At 34.9% G+C, this 20,173-nt stretch overlaps 1 protein-coding gene across 1 annotated transcript in view; it reads left to right on the top strand.

Moving 5' to 3' along the window:
* Window positions 1-20,173, top strand: part of LOC748251 (putative C-mannosyltransferase DPY19L2P2) — a 59,365-nt gene that overhangs the window by 30,496 nt on the left and 8,696 nt on the right. The window contains 7 exon segments of the mRNA XM_063815916.1: window positions 1,914-1,994; window positions 4,452-4,553; window positions 6,316-6,368; window positions 6,370-6,385; window positions 8,531-8,577; window positions 16,216-16,315; window positions 19,405-19,491. Coding sequence (XP_063671986.1) covers window positions 1,914-1,994; window positions 4,452-4,553; window positions 6,316-6,368; window positions 6,370-6,385; window positions 8,531-8,577; window positions 16,216-16,315; window positions 19,405-19,440 — 435 coding nt within the window. The 3' untranslated portion in view covers window positions 19,441-19,491.

Below are 20,173 nucleotides of genomic sequence, written 5' to 3' on the forward strand. Positions count from 1 at the left end.
TTGAGTTAGTTTACCATACCAGATTAATTTTTTTCCAGTACCCCCTGGATCCTTTCCAAATCCCGATTCAGGTCTTCTTTTATTTCTGGAAAGTTTTCTTGGATTATAATTTAAACACTAGTTTTGATTCATTGCTGTGGTTTTCTTTTTCAGGCACTCCAGTTATAATTATGTGCCTTTCTTCCATTTCTGCCACTTTCTCTGATACTTCTCACTTCTTTCTCTGGTATCATTTTCATTCTTCATCATTGTTTTAGTGCCTTTACTTCAATTCCTTCATTAACTTATTTGAATTTCTTTTCTTTTAATCATCTTGTGATTTCGTTTTTATTTTTGATAATATTCTCCTTTTCTTCCATTCCCTTTCTATGTCTAATAAACTCTTTATTTCTTTCTGATTTTTTCCCCACTTCTGTTCTTGGTTTTTGAATTTCTTGTTTAAATTGCTTTTTTAATATTTCTGAATGCTCGTTTGAGGATATTTAATTCAACTTTTAATTCTGCATAATTTTCTTTTGCTTTGTGAGATTTTATCGTTCAGTGGTGTGGATTTCATTAGCTGAAATATTTGACTTTCATGTTTGTTATCTTCTTAAAGGAGCTTTGGATATTTATATAGGCATTTTTTCATCTATTAATTATTTTGTGTTTTCTAGTCCAAGTGCAAACCTCTTCTGAAAAGGTAGCATAGTGTGATTTTTTTTCAATGAATAACTTTTTTCTTTTTGTGTGCATGATGGCAGTAGTGATGGATAGTCTTTTGGTTTGGGTTCTCATTTTTCCTGCTGGATACTTTTTCCTTCTTGCACTCCCCTTTTTATCCTACTTTCTTTCCAGAAATGATGCCTTTCTAACATCAGTGTTTTTGTCTCTACTCACTGTTAGGCCCTGCTCTGTACTCCCATTTACCAATCTCCCAGGGCTCTTTTTACACATAGGATAGACTTGTCTCTTTCTTGGATTATTTTAGTTCCAATTTTGACCCCTGTCTTTCCTTTTCTTCTTTATCCTTTTATGGGTCTCCCCTCATTCTCTGCAAAGGCTTAGGTCAGGGACTTGAGGTATAACTCTATAGATTCGTTGCTTCCTTTTCGATTCATAGGTAATTTGAAGTTTGTGCTGTTACCTTTTTTCCATATATGTGATTGTATTGTTCTACTTGTTGGTTGATATATGCAGAGATTTGAATTTAGGTGGCTTAACTTTCCCCAGGCTAACCAGAAGTACACAATTGTTCCCTTTTTAATCAAGGCTAGTCAAAAAATAAACAACAACAACAACACAGAAGCCTCGTTGCCAGTTCTAGTTCATATTCCTCTTTCTTAAAGGAAACCTTAAGTTTTCACATTTCAAACTTATTTCTTGAAGATGGGCGCCTATATTTCCACAGGAGTGGTAGAAGAACTTTTAAGGTAGTGTTTTGAAAAATGGATTTTCAGCTGAGAAATAATATTTGGAAACAAACACATAAACACTCCCTTTTCTTAACAGAAATCAAAAGGAAGTAACCTTTTAAAACTTCCTTCAGATTAGGATACGTAGGAGCAGCCACTTTTCTGACCCACACAGGGTTTTCTCTTTGTTCAAATCCCCCCTCCCTCTGTCTCTGTACGGGGAGCTGCTTTCTTCTTCCTTCTTTCTTTCTTGCCTATTAACCTTTTCACTCCTTAAGACAAAAAAAAAAAAAGATTTAGGATATGTAGAATTCTAGTGTTGCCATATATTTTATACCAGTGTCATCAGTTTTAATTCTTTGCTTTTAAACAAGATTTTCTAAAGGAACTTTTTTTTAAAAACCTCACCATTTATACCTCACATAATTAAAATTTTTCTATGTCATTTATAGGTATAATTGAATACTTTAACTGGGTGATTTGTAGTTTTAAATACTGGACTTCTATTTTATTTTCTAGCTAATTCAAGGTAGTGCCTGGTGGTGTGGAACAATCATTTTGAAATTTCTGACATCTAAAATCTTAGGCGTTTCAGACCACGTAAGTACTTTTAGTGAAAACATAAAAGTTCTTATAAACATGTAGCTGAATGAAAACTTTGAAACCATCTATTCTTATCTCATTCCACAGAGGTTAAGTGCCTTCTTTAAGGTCTCTAGACGAGTTATTGGCAGAGTCAACAATAAAGTCTTGCAGTTCAGTGATCATTGCAACCCACTAAAAAGAAAGAATATTCGTGAAGGCTGACTTGGACTTTTAGGAAAAAAAAAAACTTTGTTTTTTATTTTAACTAACTTTTAAAAAGTTTATTAAGTAGTTGTTTATATTTCAGTTAAAATACAAATAATTAGTTGTTTACATCATAAATTATCCATTTATTGCAGATATTAACATATGGGAGGCTGTCCTCAGCTTTGAAAATATAGAACTCTTAAAATCTCAGTATTGTTTTATTTATTTATAACTATGGACTAAAATCAATGTATGATTTGATGTTTTAAGGCCTTTCTCGTTATATAAAAAGAGAATGTTAAAAAATTTTGATCTTTTCATTTTCTAGGAAATACATGCAGAGCATTTATCTCTCATGTGGTATTTCTGTTTGTTAATGTCTTAAAGAGTAGCCCTCTTCAAGGCCTAAGTCCCTGCTTAACTAACTGGTTTAGGGAATAGAAAACAATGCATGAATCTACTTTTTATTTCAAGCACTTTCTGTTTAGAAATAAGCATACGTGAGTATATCATACAATAATCAATTTTGAAATTTACCTCATTTAATGCTATCCAATTAGGGCCCTGTTTGATGCTGAAATTATGTACTTTGGCAAGGGATTATAGTATTACTTCTCTAAAAGGTCAAATGCTATCTCTATGCAATATAACATACAACGTGTTTCTATTAAATAAAATTTCTAAATGTAAGCGTTTGCCATTTATTGCTAGCTTTGCATGGTGGTTTATTAGTTTATTTGTTGCTGCTGTTCTCTGGTATGTCTGACACATTTCCCCATTCTCCTTTCCTTTTTATTGTTTTTAACTTTATTATATATGTCTTATGATAAACTTTATTTAGAGCTTCTAAGTTATTTATGTATCTGTTAAGTTTGTTCATGATTATGTTTCTTGCCTTACTTCACACTTACTTCACATTGACCCCCAGCTCTTTACAAATTATTTTTTTAAAAACAGTCTCACTTACTTCACATTGACCCCCAGCTCTTTACAAATTATTATTTTTTTTGAAACACAGTCTCACTCTGTCACCCAGGCTGGAGTGCAGTGGCCAATCTCGGGTCACAGCAACCTCCACCTCCTGGGTTCAAGCAATTCTCATGCCTCAGCTTCCTGAGTAGCTGAGATTATAGGCACGTGCCACCACGCCTGGCTAATTTTTGTATTATTAGTAGAGATGGGATTCCAGCATGTTGGCCAGCCTGGTCTCAAACTCCTGACCTCAAGTGATCCACCTGCCTTGGCCTCCCAAAGTGCAGGGATTACAGGTGTGAACCACCATGTCTGCCCTACAAATCTTAAAAAAAAAAAAAATACAAACACACTTCATTGGTAGTCCTGAGTGACTTCCTTTATGTGAAGTTATGAGGAAGACCTGAAATTATAGTGGTTTGGTTAAATTACTGTTAGTCACCAGGCCTACTCTAAATTAGAAAAATAAATTGCAACTCTAAATTATCCTTGAGTACTGGTAGATTAGGAAAAATAATTGAATGAAAACCACTTATAATCATCAAACTTGTTATAATTTCTGTCCCTATAAAATAATTTGAATTAAGAGTTTACTTGCCAAATATTTTCCTTTTTCTGGCCTTCTGAGGATGCTGTGGAAAAATAATTGTCTCACCAAGAGCAGGTTGTAAATAATCAGTAGAAAAATAGAAGTTCTGCATTGGATTTGGTTGTTGGTATCTATTTTTAGCCTTGGAGATCAAATAGCTAAGTCAAAGATCAAAGTGGTATGTATAATTGTAATTCTTATGAGGATCAGATCTTATATTCAGTGGTTTGAATATATGTCTGTAAAACATCAAGAAATACCCAAATATTGTAATCAGTCTGTGAGGCTTTGTGAAATTGACAATGCACAGAAAGCTTATGACCTACAATGTATGTTGAAAGAGGTTAAGTAAAATAGTTTTTCATGATAAATTATCTTAGTATAAAATGTAATTAACTACATGATGGTTTCTTCTCAGCAGATATTGATTTTAGCTCACTCTTTATCATCTTCTCTTTATTTTTTTCTGACTTCTTTCTACTTTTCATTTTTCATGATATTTCTCTTAATTTTCAGTTATCTTGAGAAGTCAGCACGTCGTATATTTGGTTCACTGTAGTTTTTTGTTTTCTTAGAGGGATGTCTAAATACATTGGATTTATCTGCTCTATAAACTTTGTTATTCTTACATCAATAAAGTATTACTGGCTATAGGCTATAATCATTTGTGTAATTTTAATTCATGTTACTGTATTTTCTCCCAGATTTGCCTGAGTGATCTTATAGCAGCCAGAATCTTAAGGTATACAGAATTTGATACTTTAATATACACCTGTGCTCCCAAATTTGACTTCATGGAAAAAGCGGTATGAATGTTTCTTTTTTCCTTCTCTACTACTATAAGTTTTTGCTCTAGTTTTTTTAATCTGAAACTCAAAATTTTTACTCAGAAACAGTCAACTTATTTTATTTTTTTTTTACTATAACTTGCTAATCCACCTTCCTCGTTTTTTTTGTCTGTAAAATAAAAAAAAGATAGTCTCATATCTTACAGAGTTATTGATGATGGTTAAATGAGATAATCTGAGAAGAGTGTTTAACATACTATATGACCCGTAATAATTATTATTACCAATCAACTACTTTTAATAATCTAGGCCACTTGGAAGTATGGGACCATTCAGGAAAAAGTCTAAATTCTTGTTTCTGTTTTTAAGAAATTCAGTTTTATTACAGTTAACACCCCAAATATTATAACATTTTTAACAAGGTGTTACCAAGAAAGGTATGCTACTGATGAGTTTTAATGAACATATAAAAATTCATTTTTAATTATACAAATGCAAGGTATTATTCTTTTTAAAAAGTTCATGCTATAAAGCTTTAAAACATAGGCTGGGCATGGTGGTTCATCCCTGTAATCCCAGCACTTTTGGAGGCCGAGGCGGGTGGATCACGTGAGGTCAGGAGTTTGAGACCAGCCTGGCCAACATGGTGGTAACCCCATCTCTACTAAAAATACAAAAATTAGCCAGGTATGTTGGTGCATGCCTGTAGTCCCAGCCTGAGTAGGAGGCTGAGACAGGAGAATTGCTTGAACCCTGGAGGCGGAGATGCAGTGAGCTGAGATCGCACCAATGCACTCCAGCCTGGGCGACAGAGTGAGACTCTGTATCAAAAAAAAAAAAAAGAAAAAAAAATTGGCCTCTTTGTAGAATCATGGAACACAAGATCAGGAAGGGCTCTTAGAGACCATGCCGTATAGTTCTTTCACTTGCAGATAAAGAAAAACTTAAGAGATTTGCCTAAAGCACACACAAGCCAAGATCAGGACATGGATTCTAATGGATTCTAGAACTCTCAATCCAGGGCTTTCCTCTATTTGTAGCTTAATTTTTTTCATGGAACATAACAAAGTTGCTACTGGATTGATTATTCCTTGTGTAATTATTATGAATTCTGAATTAGTGGTAAGTAATAAAATTTTACATTCTTCTCTTATCCATCTAACCAATCATCCATTCATTCAAACACTATTCTTGACTATAGTTATCCATGAGGCAGTTTGCTATAGCACGACAAAGAGGAAAATGAACTGGTTTCTTGCTTTTAAGAAATGTATAATTTAGTTACATGGTAAATTACTCCTTATCATCACAATAACAGGTCATCAGAATTAGTTAGCCAATGTTATTTCTGTACTTATTCATAGTCTTAGTAATTAACTTTGGTTAGCTTTCTTTTTAGCTCTAGTTTCACTAATGAAAATAATGGAGCTGTGTAGTACAGAAAATTACAATGTAGGACCCAGGGATCGGTAAACACACATTTTAAAACTTAGTATTATGTAAATAAAAAAAGAAAAGAAAAACATAATAGATATAGCAATTCTAGTTTTATTAAAATAATAAATTTTTCATTAAATTTTTGGAATACTTTTTATAACTATTTTTATAATTTTAATTATTTCATTAAGACATGGAAGACAATAAATATATATTCTGCTGATGACAAATTTTACCTTTTACTTTTAAGGAATGTTATCATGGCACTTAGTTTGACATAGATGTTTACTAATTTAATGTAAAAATCATAAGTAACTATTTTTAATAATTTGGTATATTTCAGACTCCACTGAGATACACAAAGACATTATTGCTTCCAGTTGTTATGGTGATTACGTTTTATCTTTAAAAAGGTATTTTTAAACAAATTATTATTTGTTTTTGGCATCAATATAAGGACTATAATAATGCCAATTGCTCAGAATTCCATGTTATTTTTAGGATGAACTCTTTCTCTCTCTAAAAGTTTGCTTTTTATTTAGATCTTTCATTATCGATCTTTTTATAAAAAGCCATGATAAAAGGTATTCTTATTTTTTCTTTCAAAAGATATATACCAGTCACCAACTGTGTATCAAGGACTACATTAACATTGTAGGTACACCCAGACAAATAAAACGTGGCCACTCCTGTCTTGGAACTTACAGTCCTGGATTATTGAGGGTGGGGGTGCAAACATGAAGCAGATAATCGCACAAATGTCTAAAGAATTAAAATTTTTATAGGTGCTATGAAAGAAAAGTCCAGTGACAACTACATTAGTATCTTTCAAATATAAAGCACAGTGAAGTCTTGATCTAGTTTGAGTGGGCTTGCGTAGAAGAATTCTGTATAGCTAATTAAAAAATATTTTTCTACATGTTCACTGTTTTCATGACAGAAGAAAATAATATCTCAATAAAAGAAATAATCCTTAAAATACCACTGGCAGGTTTTGTTGGTCTGGGTAGAGTTTATCTAAAAGCATGGTTAAAGACAGTGGGTTTATTTTTTTTTTTAGCAGTCTTGAGCTATCTTTATTTATATTATTTACAAGCTATCAAGTCTTAAGCCAGTATGTATTTATTGTATACTTTTAAGCAGATAACAATAATGCGATTTCCCTACCACCATACCAGTTGTGTTCTTGTTGAAAGGAGTTTTCTGTATTTACAGTCAAATTGCATATCTTCTCTATGTAGTTTTAGTTGCCACACTTCTCACTCCTTTGTTTACACAGAGATGTGAATAATTTAAGAGTGAGAAAGGCATCTCCCTCGACATCTCTGTTGTTTCACCCTTGATCCAGTTCCCTGGGGACCACGTGGAAAGGGTCAGGATAAAGGAAACCAGGAGACATGAGTAAAATGTGAGCAGGTTTACTGCCCTGCATTCTTTCGGCCCATGCTGGCCTAGAATGAAGATTTTCTCTACTGGCCTGTTTCTTTTCCATCAAGGCAAACTGTCGAGTTATCCTTATAAGGCTCCACTTAGAGGGGCCAATGCATGAATTAACTATTCAGTGGAGAGTCAGTCAATGTGGGAGAAACTGATAGCTAGATCCACAACTGCTGTATTTTAAAAAATTAAGATCCAAGACTTATAAATACATTACTAGTCTCCAAACACACCACAACCTGAACTATGCATGTGCACTAGCAGGGGCATGTGCGTACACACACACATACACACACACACACATCCCTGCAGCGAACCAAGTTTCATACACACACGCACACGCACACACACATACAAACATCCTTGCAGCTAGCCAAGTTTATACACACATACACAAATGTGTGCGCGCACACACACACACACTCATCCCTGCAGCCAGCCAAGTTTCATACACACACACACACACAAATCCCTCTAGTCGGCCAAGTTTCATACACACACACACACACACACACACACACAACTCTCTGTCTCTCTCCCTCTCTCATCCCTGCAGCCAGCCAAGTTTCACTCCTTCCTTGCTGCTTTCTTATAAACCCCTCAGTCTTTATTTGTCCTATTGTGGCTTATTTTTCACCCCAAGGATACTTCTGATGGTCATTTAGTTTTCAATGATGTGAAGTCACTTCCCGGAAGGAGAAAAGGGAATATCATACTCTGGGGACTGTGGTGGGGAGGGGGGAGGGGGGAGGGATAGCATTGGGAGATATACCTAATGCTAGATGACGAGTTAGTGGGTGCAGCGCACCAGCATGGCACATGTATACATATGTAACTAACCTGCACAATGTGCACATGTACCCTAAAACTTAAAGTATAATTAAAAAAAAAAAAAAATTTCACTGAAAAAAAAAATAAATAAAATAAAATAAAATAAAAAGCAAAAAAAAAAAAAAAAAAAAAGGAAGGCATCTATAGTATGATCGTCCTGTTACTGAGGACTCCCTTAAACATTAAAAAATACTTCTTTCTTTGGCGGAGTGTTTACATTAATGAATCAGAGCATTTTAAATATTGCAGTATTCCTTAGAAAAGTTTCATTGATTTGATTCTGTTCACAGACTGTTCGTGATATTTCATGTGTTTTAGCTACAAACACTTATCTAAGGTAATTATATCATCATTTTTAAAACATACTGTATTCAATTATTAAATAACTTACTGTAACATTAATTTTTCAAATGAATATGCATTAAACTTTAGCATTATGATTAAGACAGGAGATATGAACCAAACAGATGTTTTCTTAAAAATATTATTCTTACAGATTCCTTATATGTATTTGGACTTGTTTTGGAGATATTTATATTTGTGAAATAACTCAAAGTTTAAATTGATAAATTATAATTTATCATTAGAATTTAAAGTCAGTAAGCTAAAGATTTATTTTTGGAATTCCTCCCCCCCTCCCTCCCTTCCTTCCTTCCTTCTCTCTCTCTGTCTTGCCTTGCCTTGCCTTTCTTTTCTCTTTTCTTTTCTTTTTTTTCTTTCTTTTGACAGAGTCTTGCTCTGTCACCCAGGCTGGAGTGCGGTGGCATGATCTCTGCTCACTGCTGCCTGGACATCCTGGGCTCAAGCGATCATCTCATCTCAGCTCTGCAAAGCAGCTGGGACTACAGGTGTGCATCACCATGCCCAGCTAATTTTTGTGTTTTTTTTGTAGAGGGGGAGTTTCACCATGTTGGTCAGGCTTTTCTTTTTCTCTCTTTTTTTAACTTTCAGAGGGGGTACAATTATTTGTGTTTCTGAATATTTATGAATTTTTTTCTAAACTTATTGTTAAAACTATTTATTGTATAACATTTTTGGATGGTTTTAGTAATGTCACTAGCATAAGCAGATGCCAGCAAAATGTATCATATCAGTCACACATAAGTAAATTGCTATAGGACCCAAGAAGTAAATTGTGATGAAAATTTCCTTCTGAGGGAAATATGATCTCAAATGACATGTTTTTTAGTGTTCAACTTTTATTTTAGATGCAGGGGGCACAAGTACAAGCTTGTTACATGGGTATATTGTACCCAGGTAGTGAGCATAGTACCTAATAGTAGTTTTCAAGTTACATTTTATATTTGTAAGTAGAATATTTGATTTTATTTTGTGACTTCTACTTTATAGAATAGTTTTAGATTTATAGAAAAATTGTGAAGACAGTAGAGAGAATTTCCATTAACCCCATACTCCATGCTGATTGTTTCCTTTGCTGTGCAGAAGCTTTTATACTTCATGTCATCCCTTTTGTTCATTTTTGCTTTGGTTGCCTGTGCTTCCCAGGTATTTACTCGAGAAATCTTTGCCCAATCCAAAGTCCTGGAGGGTTTCCCCAAAGTTTTCTTGTAGTAATTTCAGAGTTTGAGGTCTTAGATTTAAGTCTTTAATCCATTTGGATTTGAGTTTTGTATATGGCAAGAGATAGGGGTGTAGATTCATTCTTCCACATAGGGATATCCAGTTTTCCCAGCACCATTTATTGAAGAGATTGCCCTTTCCCCAATGTATGTTTTTGAGACTGCTGTGAAAAATGAGTTTACTGTAGATGTATGGATTTCTTTCTGGGTTCTCCATTCTGTTCCACTGGTCTGTGTGTCTGTTTTTATGGCAATACTGTGATGTTTTGGTTACTATACTTTTGTAGTATAATTGAAGTCAGGTATTGTGGGTATTGTGATTCCTTCAGTTTTGTTCTTCTTGCTCAGGGTAGCTTTGGCTATTCTAGGTCTTTTGTGTTTTCATATAATTAAAGATTGTTTTTTCTATTTCTGTGAGGAATATCATTAGTAGTTTGATGGGAATTGCATTGAATCTGTAGATTGCTTTGAATAATATGGACATTTTAGCAATATTGATTCTTCCAATGCTTGAACGTAGAATAGCTTTCCATTTTTTGTGTCTTCTTCAATTTCTTTCTCCAGTTTTGTATACCTTTCATTCTAGAGATCTTTCATTTCTTTGGTTAATTTCTAGATATTTAATTTTATGTGTGGCTACTGTAAATGGAATTACTTTTTAAATTTTCTTTTTCAGATTGTTCTCTGTTGGCATATAGAAATGTTAATGATTTTTGTATGATTTTGTGTCCTACACCATTACTGAATTTATCAGTTCTAATAGTTTTTTTTTGGTGGAGACTTTAGGTTTTTCTAAATATAAGATCGTATCATCTGCAAACAATGATAATTTGACGTCTTCCTTTCAAATTTGGATGCCCTTTCTTTCTTTCTCTTGTCTGATTGCTCTAGCTAGGATTTCCAGTACTATGTTGAATAATGTGGTAAAAAGTGAGCATCCTTGTCTTGTCCCAGATCTTAGAAGAAAGGCTTTCAGTGTTTCCTCACTCAGTATGATACTAGCTGTGCGTTTGCTGTATATGGTTTCTATTATGTTCATTAATATTCCTTCTATACCCAGTTTTTTTTAAGGTTTTTATCATGAAAGGATGTTGAATTTTATCAAATGATTTTTCTGCATCTGTGGAGATGAGATGATCATATGATTTATTCCCCTTCATTGTATTGATATGACGTATCATGTTGATTTGCTGTGTTGAACCATCTTTGTGTCCCTGAGATAAATCCTATTTGGTCATGATGAATAATCTTTTTAATACGTTATTGAATTCAGTTTGCTAGTATTTTGTTGAGGATTTTTGCATTAACATTAATCAGAGATTTTGGCCCATAGTTTTCTTTTGATGGGTCTTTGTACAGTTTTGGTATTAAAGTGATATTGGTCTAATACAACGGGTTTGGAAGTATTCCCTCCTCCTCTATTTCATGGAATCGTTAGAGTGGGATTGATATTAGTTCTCTTTAAATGTTTGATAAAATTCAGCAGTGAAGCCATCAGGTCCTGGGCTTTTCTTTGCTGAGAGACTTTTCATTAGAGATTTGATCTCATTACCTGTGATTGGTCTGTTCAGGTTTTGGATTTCTATATAGTTCAATCTTGGTAGGTTTTGTGTATCTAGGGATTTATCCATTTCTAGGTTTTCCAATTTATTGGCATACAGTTGCTCATGGTAGTCTCTAATGATCCTTTAATTTCTGTGATATGGTTGTAATGTCTCCTTTTTTATCTCTGATTTTATTTATTTGGGCCTTCTGTCTTTTTTTCTTAGTCTGGCTAAAGGTTTGTTAATTTTATCTTTTCAGAAAACCAGTTGATCTTTTATATTGTTTTCTTCATTGCAATTTCACTTATTTCTGCTCTGATCTTTATTATTTCATTTCTCCTACCAACTTTGGGTTTTGTTTGCCCTTTTCTAGTTTTTTAAGATGCATCATTGGGTTGTTAATTTGACGTTTTTCTTCTTTTTTGATGTAGGCACTTATAGCTATAGACTTCCCTCTTAATACTGCTTTCGCTGTATCCCATAGGTTTTGATATGTTGTGTTTTCATTATCATTTGTTTCCAGAACATTTTCAATTTCCTTCTTAATTTCTTTATTAACCCACTGGTCATTCAGGAGCATATTCTTTAATTTCTATGTTTGTAGAGTTTCCAAAATTCCTTTTGCTACTGATTTCTAGTTTTTTTTCCATTGTGGTCAGAGAAGATACATGATATTGTTTCAATTTTTAAAAAATGTTTTAAGACTCATTTTGTGGCCTATCCTTGTTTTGTGGTCTATTCTTGAGGAATGATCCATGTGCTGAGGAGAAGGATGTGTATTCTGTAGCTGTTGGGTGAAATGTTCTGTAAGTATCTATTAGGTCCTTTTGATCTATAGTGCAGATTAAGTTCAGTGTTTCTTTGTTGATTTTCTGTCTAGATGACCTGTCCACTGCTGAAGGTGGGGTGTTGAAGTCTCAGGCTATTATTGTATTGGGATCTGTCTCTCTCTGTCTCTCTCTTTAGCTCTGATAATATTTGCTTTATGTATCTGTGTGCTCCAGTATTGGGTGTATACATATTTACAATTGTTATATACCCTTGCTGAATTAACCCCTTTATCATTATATAATGACCTTCTTTGTCTCTTTTTATCGTTTTTGTCTTGTAATCTATTGTGTCTGATATAAGTATGGCTATTCCTGCTCTTTTATGGTTTCCCTCGGCATGAAATATAATTTTCCATCCCTTTGTTTTCTGTCTATATTTGCCTTTACAAGTAAAGTGTGTTTCTTGTAGGTAACAGATTCTTAGGGTTTTGTTTTCTTATTCAGCCACTCTTTGTCTTTTGATTGGAGAGTTTAGTCCATTTACATTCAGTGTTATTATTGATACAGACTTACCCCTGCCATTTCGTTATTTGTTTTCTCATTGTTTTGTGGTCTTCTCTTCCTTCCTCTTTTTCTTTCATTGAAGGTGATTTTCTCTGGTGGTGTGTTTTAACTTACTGCTTTTTATTTTTTGTATATCCATTGTATGTTTTTATACTTGAGGTTACCATGAGGTTTGCAAATAATATCTTATAACCCATTATTTTAAACTGATGACAACACTGATTGCATAAACAAACTAATAAGCCAAAGGAAGAAAGCTAATAAAAATTCTAAACTTTAACTTCATCTTCCCACTTTTTACCTTTTTGTTGTTTCTATTTATATCTTATTGTACTCTCTGTCTCTTGAAAAGTTATTGTAGTTATTTTTTATTGGTTCATCTTTTTGTCTTTCTACTTGTCATATATAAGTAGTTCATATACCATAATGACACTGCTATAATATTCTGTGTTTCTTTGTGTACTTGCTATTACCAGTGAGTTTTGTACCTTCTGATTATTTCTTCCTCATTAATGTCCTTTTATTTCAGATTGAAGAAATTCCTTTAGCATTTCTTGTAGGATAGGTCTGGTGTTGATCAAATTTCACAGTTTTGTTTGTCTGAGAAAGTCTTCTCCTTTAGGTTTGAAGGACATTTTCTCTGGATACACTACTCTCAGGTAAAAGGTTTTTGCCTTCACTTTAAATATGTCATGGCATGCTCTCCTGGCCTGTAAGGTTTTCACTGAAAAGTCTGCTGCCAGATCTATTAGATCTCCATTGTATGTTATTTGTTTCTTTTCTCTTGCTGCTTTTAGGATCCTTTCTTTATCCTTGACCTTTGGGAGTTTGATATTAAATGACTTGAGTTAGCCTTTGGGTTAAATCTGCTTGGCGTTCTAGAACCTTCTTGTTCTTGAATATTGATATTTTCTCTAGCTTTGAGAAATTCTGTTATACTTTTGAATAAACTTCCTACTGCTATCTCTCTGTCTAACTCCTTGTCTTCAAGCTCACTAATTCTTTCTTCTGCTTGATCAATTCTGCTATTAAGAGACTGATACATTCTTCAGTATGGCAGTTGCATTTTTCAGCTCCAGAATTTCTGCTTGATTCTTTTTAATTATTTCAATTTATTTGTTAACTTTATCTGATAGGATTGCCAATTCCTTCTCTGTGTTATCTTGAATTTCTTTGAGTTTCCTCAGCACAGCTATTTTGAATTCTCTGTCTGAAAGGCCGCCTATCTCTGTCACTCCAGGATTGGCCCCCTAGTGCCTTATTTATTTTGTTTGGTGAGGTCATGTTTTCCTGAATGGTCTTGATGCTTGTGGATGTTTGTCAGTGTCTGGGCATTGAAGAGTTAGGTATTTATTATAGTTTTTGCAGTCTGGGCTTGTTTGTACCCATCCTTGTTGGAAAGGCTTTCCAGGTATTCAAAGGGACTTTGGTGTTGTGATCTAAATTTCTGGTTGCTGCAGCTGTATCTGCACTAGGAGACACCCCATGCCCAGTAACGCTGAAGCTATTACAGACTCTTAGAGTTACTACCTTGGTGGTCTTGGATAAAATCCAGAATTCTCAAGATTAGCAGGCAGAAACTCTTGTTCTCTTTCCCTACTCTCTCCCGTATGGAGTCTCTCTCTCTCTCTTTCTCTGTGCTAAGCTGCCTGGAGCTGGGGGTGGGGTGACATAAGCATCTCTGTGGCCACCACTAGTGGGAATGTGTTGGGTCAGACCTGAAGCTAGCACAGCACTGGGTCTTGCCCAAAGCTCATTGTAACTACTGCCTGGCCACCACCTATGTTTGCTCAAGGTGTAGGGCTCAACAGTCAGCAGGTGGCAAAGCAAACCAGGCTGGTGACCTTCCCTTCAGGGTGGCAAGATTCCCCAGGGCATAGTCAGGTCCAGAGATGCTGCTGTCCAGGAGCCAGGGCCCGGAGTGAGACACCTTAGAAATCTACCTGATGCTCTATTCTACTGCAGCTGAGCTGGTGCCGAAACCACCAAAGTCCTTCCCACCCTTCCTTCCCCTTTCCCCAGGCAGAGGGGTCTCTCTCCATTTCCACGACTACCACAGGCCCATGGGAGGTACTGCATGGCTACTGACAACATTGACTTAAGGCCCAAGGGCTCTTCAGTCAGCTTGTGGTGAGTGCTGCCAGGCCTGGGACTCACCCTTCAGGGCAGTGGGCTCTCTTCCAGCCCAGGGCAGGTCCAGAAATGCCACCCAAGAGCCAAGGCCTGGAATCGGGGACCACAAGAGCCTGCTTGGTGCTGCTCCCCACTGTGGCCAAGCTGGTACCTAAGCTGATTTTTGGGTCTTATGAAGGTGCTTTTTGTGTAGATCATTATCAAATTTGGTGTTCCTGAGGGGAGGATGAACAGTGGAGGTTTCTACTTGGTCATCATGCTCCACCTCCTCTCCAGCATACAGTTTTTTACAGTAGATCTGAATAATATGTCTTGTCTTTGTTACTGATTTTATTGTGCTGATTAAAAATAATAACCTTCACAATTATGTAATTGTTTTTTATACAAAAGTACCAGGAAGTAAGCATTTGGTCTTCTGGTGCTTCAAGAGATGAAATGGAAGCCAGATAGTAGATTTTGATGTATCTCTAGTTATGACCAAATTTATACATGTCATTACACCAAAAAGTACTAGCAGCAAGTAGTGAAATGATTTCATGGCATGTATAAATGGTGTCAAGTCAAATGGTAACTCTGAGAACTTAATTAAAGATGATCTGCGGGAAGAAAACAATGCTTTCCTTTTTTTATGGCACATCCACAGGACCACAGTTCACCAGCCACAAAAGTCATTGGAAAAAATGTCCCATGAGACTTGCCCTTCATGGCAGTCTCTCAGCTCCTGGCATTTCACATTCTTGGAACAGATGTGACATTTTACATTCTTTTTGTTTCATGTGTGTCTGTAGTCCTGCTGTTAGCATGGTGCTCTAGCATAGCAGGAAGCTTCAGTGAAGCAGCTAAGAGGGCAGGCTCTGGAACTTCCTAGCTGTGCAGTCTTGGGCAAGTCACTTAACTTGGCTGTGTCTCTTCATCATCTACAACAGCAGTCCCCAACCTTTTTGGCACCAGGGACCTGTTTCTTGGAAGACCTTTTTTTTCCACAGAACTGGGGGGTAGGGGGTGGTTTCTGGATGAAATTGTTCCACCTCAGACCATCAGGCATTAGATTCTAATGAGTGCACAACCCAGACCCCTCACATGCTCGGTTTGTAGATTCTACAAAGTAAGAACAGAGGACCCACCTCTTAGAATTGTGAAAATTAAGTTATTTAATTATTGTTAAAATATGGAGCACAATTTCTAGCACCAAGATAGCATTTAACAAAAGTCAGCTATTATTATAGTAGACAATGAATAACTATTGAGTCAATAAAAGAATGAGGTCCATGGTCTTGTAAATAGGCGTCATCCTTCTTAATTCGGGTTTACATATTAGAGGTAAGTTTAACTTCTGATTTTCTTTAAAACATTTCATTGAAGAAGAGAGCCTTTTTTTTTTCAGATGCTGTCTTCGCAGGTGCCATGCCTACAATGGCAAGCGTGAAGCTGTCTACACTTCATCCCATTGTGAATCATCCACATTACGAAGATGCAGACTTGAGGTTGGCGGCCGATGAGTATTTCATCAAGACTCACTTGGTGACTCCCAATTCTTAGGAATTGGGGAAATTTTTACACACATACATGCATAGACACACACACACACACAAACTCGTCCTCATTTTCATGCTGGAAGTTAAAAAAAAATTGACAATAACCATCCAGAAATGACAATACGTACCTGTTGCCTCTGGAGCAAGCAGACCTCTGAAAACTGAAAAATGCAAAAGCCAGTTTTTCCCAAAGTGACAAATGTGTCACATTTATGATGTGTGTGTGTATTCCAGTAAAACTACTAGGTAATTGGAAGAGGAGGTAGGATGGATTTTACTCGCAGCCGTGGTTTGCCAACCCCTGCTCTACACCACAAGCCCCACTCTGATTTAAGAAATGATTTCTAGATCTTACTGGTGGCCAATGACTAGCTTTTTGTGACAGGTAGAAAAAGTACATGAAAGTTGCTATTATACACTACGTGCTTTCATGAAAATTTAGAGTATTTTTGCTAGCCGATTATGAGAACTCTAGTTTCCATTGATGTCTAAAAGTTTTGCTTTCCTTAAATGGCTGGTTTAAAAAATTATTTTGGTTATTCTAGTAATTTTCAGGGTAATCTTTTTTTAAAGTGGATTTTTGGCCTATCGTTAGAGGCAAATCTTTAAATTATTTATAAGTTTTAGGTCTGCTGTCTAGGAGCCAGGGCTTGGAGTGAGACACCTTAGAAATGTACCTGATGCTCTCTCTGTTCTACTGCGGTGAACTGGCATGGAAACCACTGTGGTGACTGAGCATCCCATATGCTTGAAATTCTAAGCAACATCCAATGCATAAGTGATAGTTTGTCAGGATTTTGTAAGAACTCCCACTACGGTCAAATCACCTATTGTACCATATTTTGGTGACCATCCCCATTTCTCAAGATTCTGTGAAGGTGCTTTTCCTACCTCTTCTGACACCCTGGATGCCCATTGTCTAAGTGTTCTACTTGATACACTCAATTTCAATTCGTGTATTTGTCAGAGCTTCTTTAGATGAAATTAAGCATTGAAAGATATGTTTTCACTACATTCAGTCTCTGTCAGAATATATTCTCTGAAAACTGTGTGAATTATAAGAAGAAAATTGTATATCCTAAGCTGCTCTCTGCTCCCAGTACAGCTTTAGACTATTTTATATACTAATGAGCAGTATATGCAAAATTAAAATTGCTGTAAGTTTTATTACATTCAAAATATAAGTAGGAATGTGGAAACTGCCATCCCCAATATAGTTGATGCTGTTTTGAGTCATGTATATCAGTGTTCCATCCAGTGAGTACTGAGATTTCAATTTGCTAGTACGATTTTTTTAGTCTATTCTATTATCATTCATTTTAAAATCTTTTAAACTATTGTTTAAATTTAAAGGGCCCAGACAAAAATAGTTTATTCTACATGTAGTCGAAAATCTGCCAAAGAAGTAGGAGAGAAATTGTTGGAGTTACATGTGAATTATTGTGTTTTAGAAGAGGCATGGTGTGTTGTGAGAACTAAGTGAGTATTAACCCTATGCTATCTGATATGGTATATTTTTAAGCAACAAATGTTTCACTTTATTACAGTAGTCCTGATTCTTTACGAAATTTTAATTTAAATTCATTAAAATATTATCCCGGTATCTTAGTTTAAATTATTTCATCTAGAGAAGTAAAATTATACTATCAATGAAGTAGAATTTAATTCCAAACATTATAGTATATTTTAATATCCTGATTTTTCAATTTAACATCTTCTACTTAGTTTTTTTCATAATTTTTGAAATATTTATGAAAATTTTTATTAGATATCTGAAATATGGATTTGAATTCACAACAAAGTGAGATATTGGCATTCTGTATTATATAGCTGAATTATATTGGATTTGTAAGACTTGAAAGTGACAAAAACCAAAATGACATAATAAGAAAAACTTCCTAATTAAAATTTTTTAATTTCTGAATTTTGAATCTCTAAAAATCAGAAAATTCTAAGATGGGTAATGGATCTTTTGAGTCCTTTGTTTAGACTCCTAAGCAGAGATATTAGCTGCTGCACATGACAGGAAATTCAGGCACATTAATTGTCTCCTAGAATGACACATTGGCAATCAGAAGAACAAAAGAGGTTCTACAGTCACTTCACTATATCATTTACAATGTGCAAAAAGTTTCAGAGATGCAAACTAAAATGAGAAAGTATGACCAACACTCTGAAAAAAATAAGTTAATAGAAACCGATACAAGTAGGTCCAGATGTTGGATTTAGCAGCCAAAGACTGCAAGGCCACTATTACAAATACATTCAAAGGCTTAAGAAAAATATATTCAATGAATTAAAAGAAAACATGGTATCCATGAGTGAAGAGATATGGAATCTCAGCAGAAATAGAAACACCCCAGCCCCCATGGGAATTCTAGAGCTGAGAAGTATAGTAAATGAAATGAAAATTATTTAAATATGCTCAACAATTTTGAGATGTAAACAGAACATTTGAACAGAAAATTCAGTGAATTTGAAGATAGATCAAGAGAGAATAGTTAATCAAAAGAACAGGAACCAAAAAGATTGAAAAATAACCAAAGTCACAGACCTACGTAACATTAAGTAGTTCAACACATGCATAATTTTAGTATTAGATGTAATGAAAAAAAGAACATGACAGAAAAATGTTCTTTTCTGTCCATGTTCATGGACAACATTGAAGAAATGTTGTCCAAAAATTTCTCAAGTTTGATAAAAGCTGCTAACTTAGAGATCTGCTAAGCTCAACAAATCCAACTGGGTGAAGCCCAAAGAAAACCAAAGCAAGGCACATTATAGTCAAAACGGTAAAATCAAAGATTAAGAGAAAATCTTGAAAATAAGAGAAAAAATGATATGCTATATAAACATCTGACTTCTCAACATAAATAGTGGAAATTAACAGACACTGGAATGATAATTCAAAGTGCTGAAGATGAAAAATCAAGAATTCTATATTTAATGAAATTATCTTTTTAAAATGGAGGCCAAAAATACATTTTTCAGATCAACAAAATCTAAGATAATTTGATGGTAACAGATTTATACTTCAGGATGGACAAGAAGTTCTGTCAGCTGATGAGAAATGATGCCAGATGGTAACTCAGATATACAAGAAATACTGAAATGCGCTGGAAATGGTAAATATGTGGATATTAATCACTATACATTTTTCTTCTCTGAAAAGCTTTAAAAGACATTATTTAAGGCAAAGGTGATACCATTATATTTTTTACTTTATGACAGAAATTAAATATACATGACAATAGCACAAAAATTGAGTAAATGGAAATGTATGATTTACTAGAAATAACCCAATTTAAATGGTAAGTAAATCATGATATGTTAAAGATGCTTGTTGTCACCCCTATCAAAACCACTCAAAAAATAAATAAAACAGTGGGGAAAAAAAGAGCATAATGGCAAGCCTCTGAGCCTGGATACATTAAGTGAAATAAGTCAGCCACAGAAGGATGAATAGTGCATGTTGTCGCTCATGGAAGCTCAAAGAAGTAGCTCATAGAAGTAGAGCAAAATTGTGGTAATTAGAGGCTGAGAGGGAAGGGTAGGGAGGAGAAGAAGATAAGGAGAGGTTGGTTAAGAGATACAAAACTACAGATAAATAGAAGGAATAAGTTCTAGTGTTCTCTGGCACTGTAGAGTGAATATTAGTTAACAGTAACTTATCGTATATGTCAAGAAAGCCAGAACAGAGGATTCTGAATGTTCCCAGCACAAACAGGTGGTAAACATTTGAGATGATGGATATCCTAATTACCCTGATTTGATCATTACACATTGTAATTATGCATTGAAATATCA

The sequence above is a fragment of the Pan troglodytes genome, chromosome 6 (assembly GCF_028858775.2).
Source record: "Pan troglodytes isolate AG18354 chromosome 6, NHGRI_mPanTro3-v2.0_pri, whole genome shotgun sequence".
NCBI classification, from domain to species: Eukaryota; Metazoa; Chordata; class Mammalia; order Primates; family Hominidae; genus Pan; species Pan troglodytes.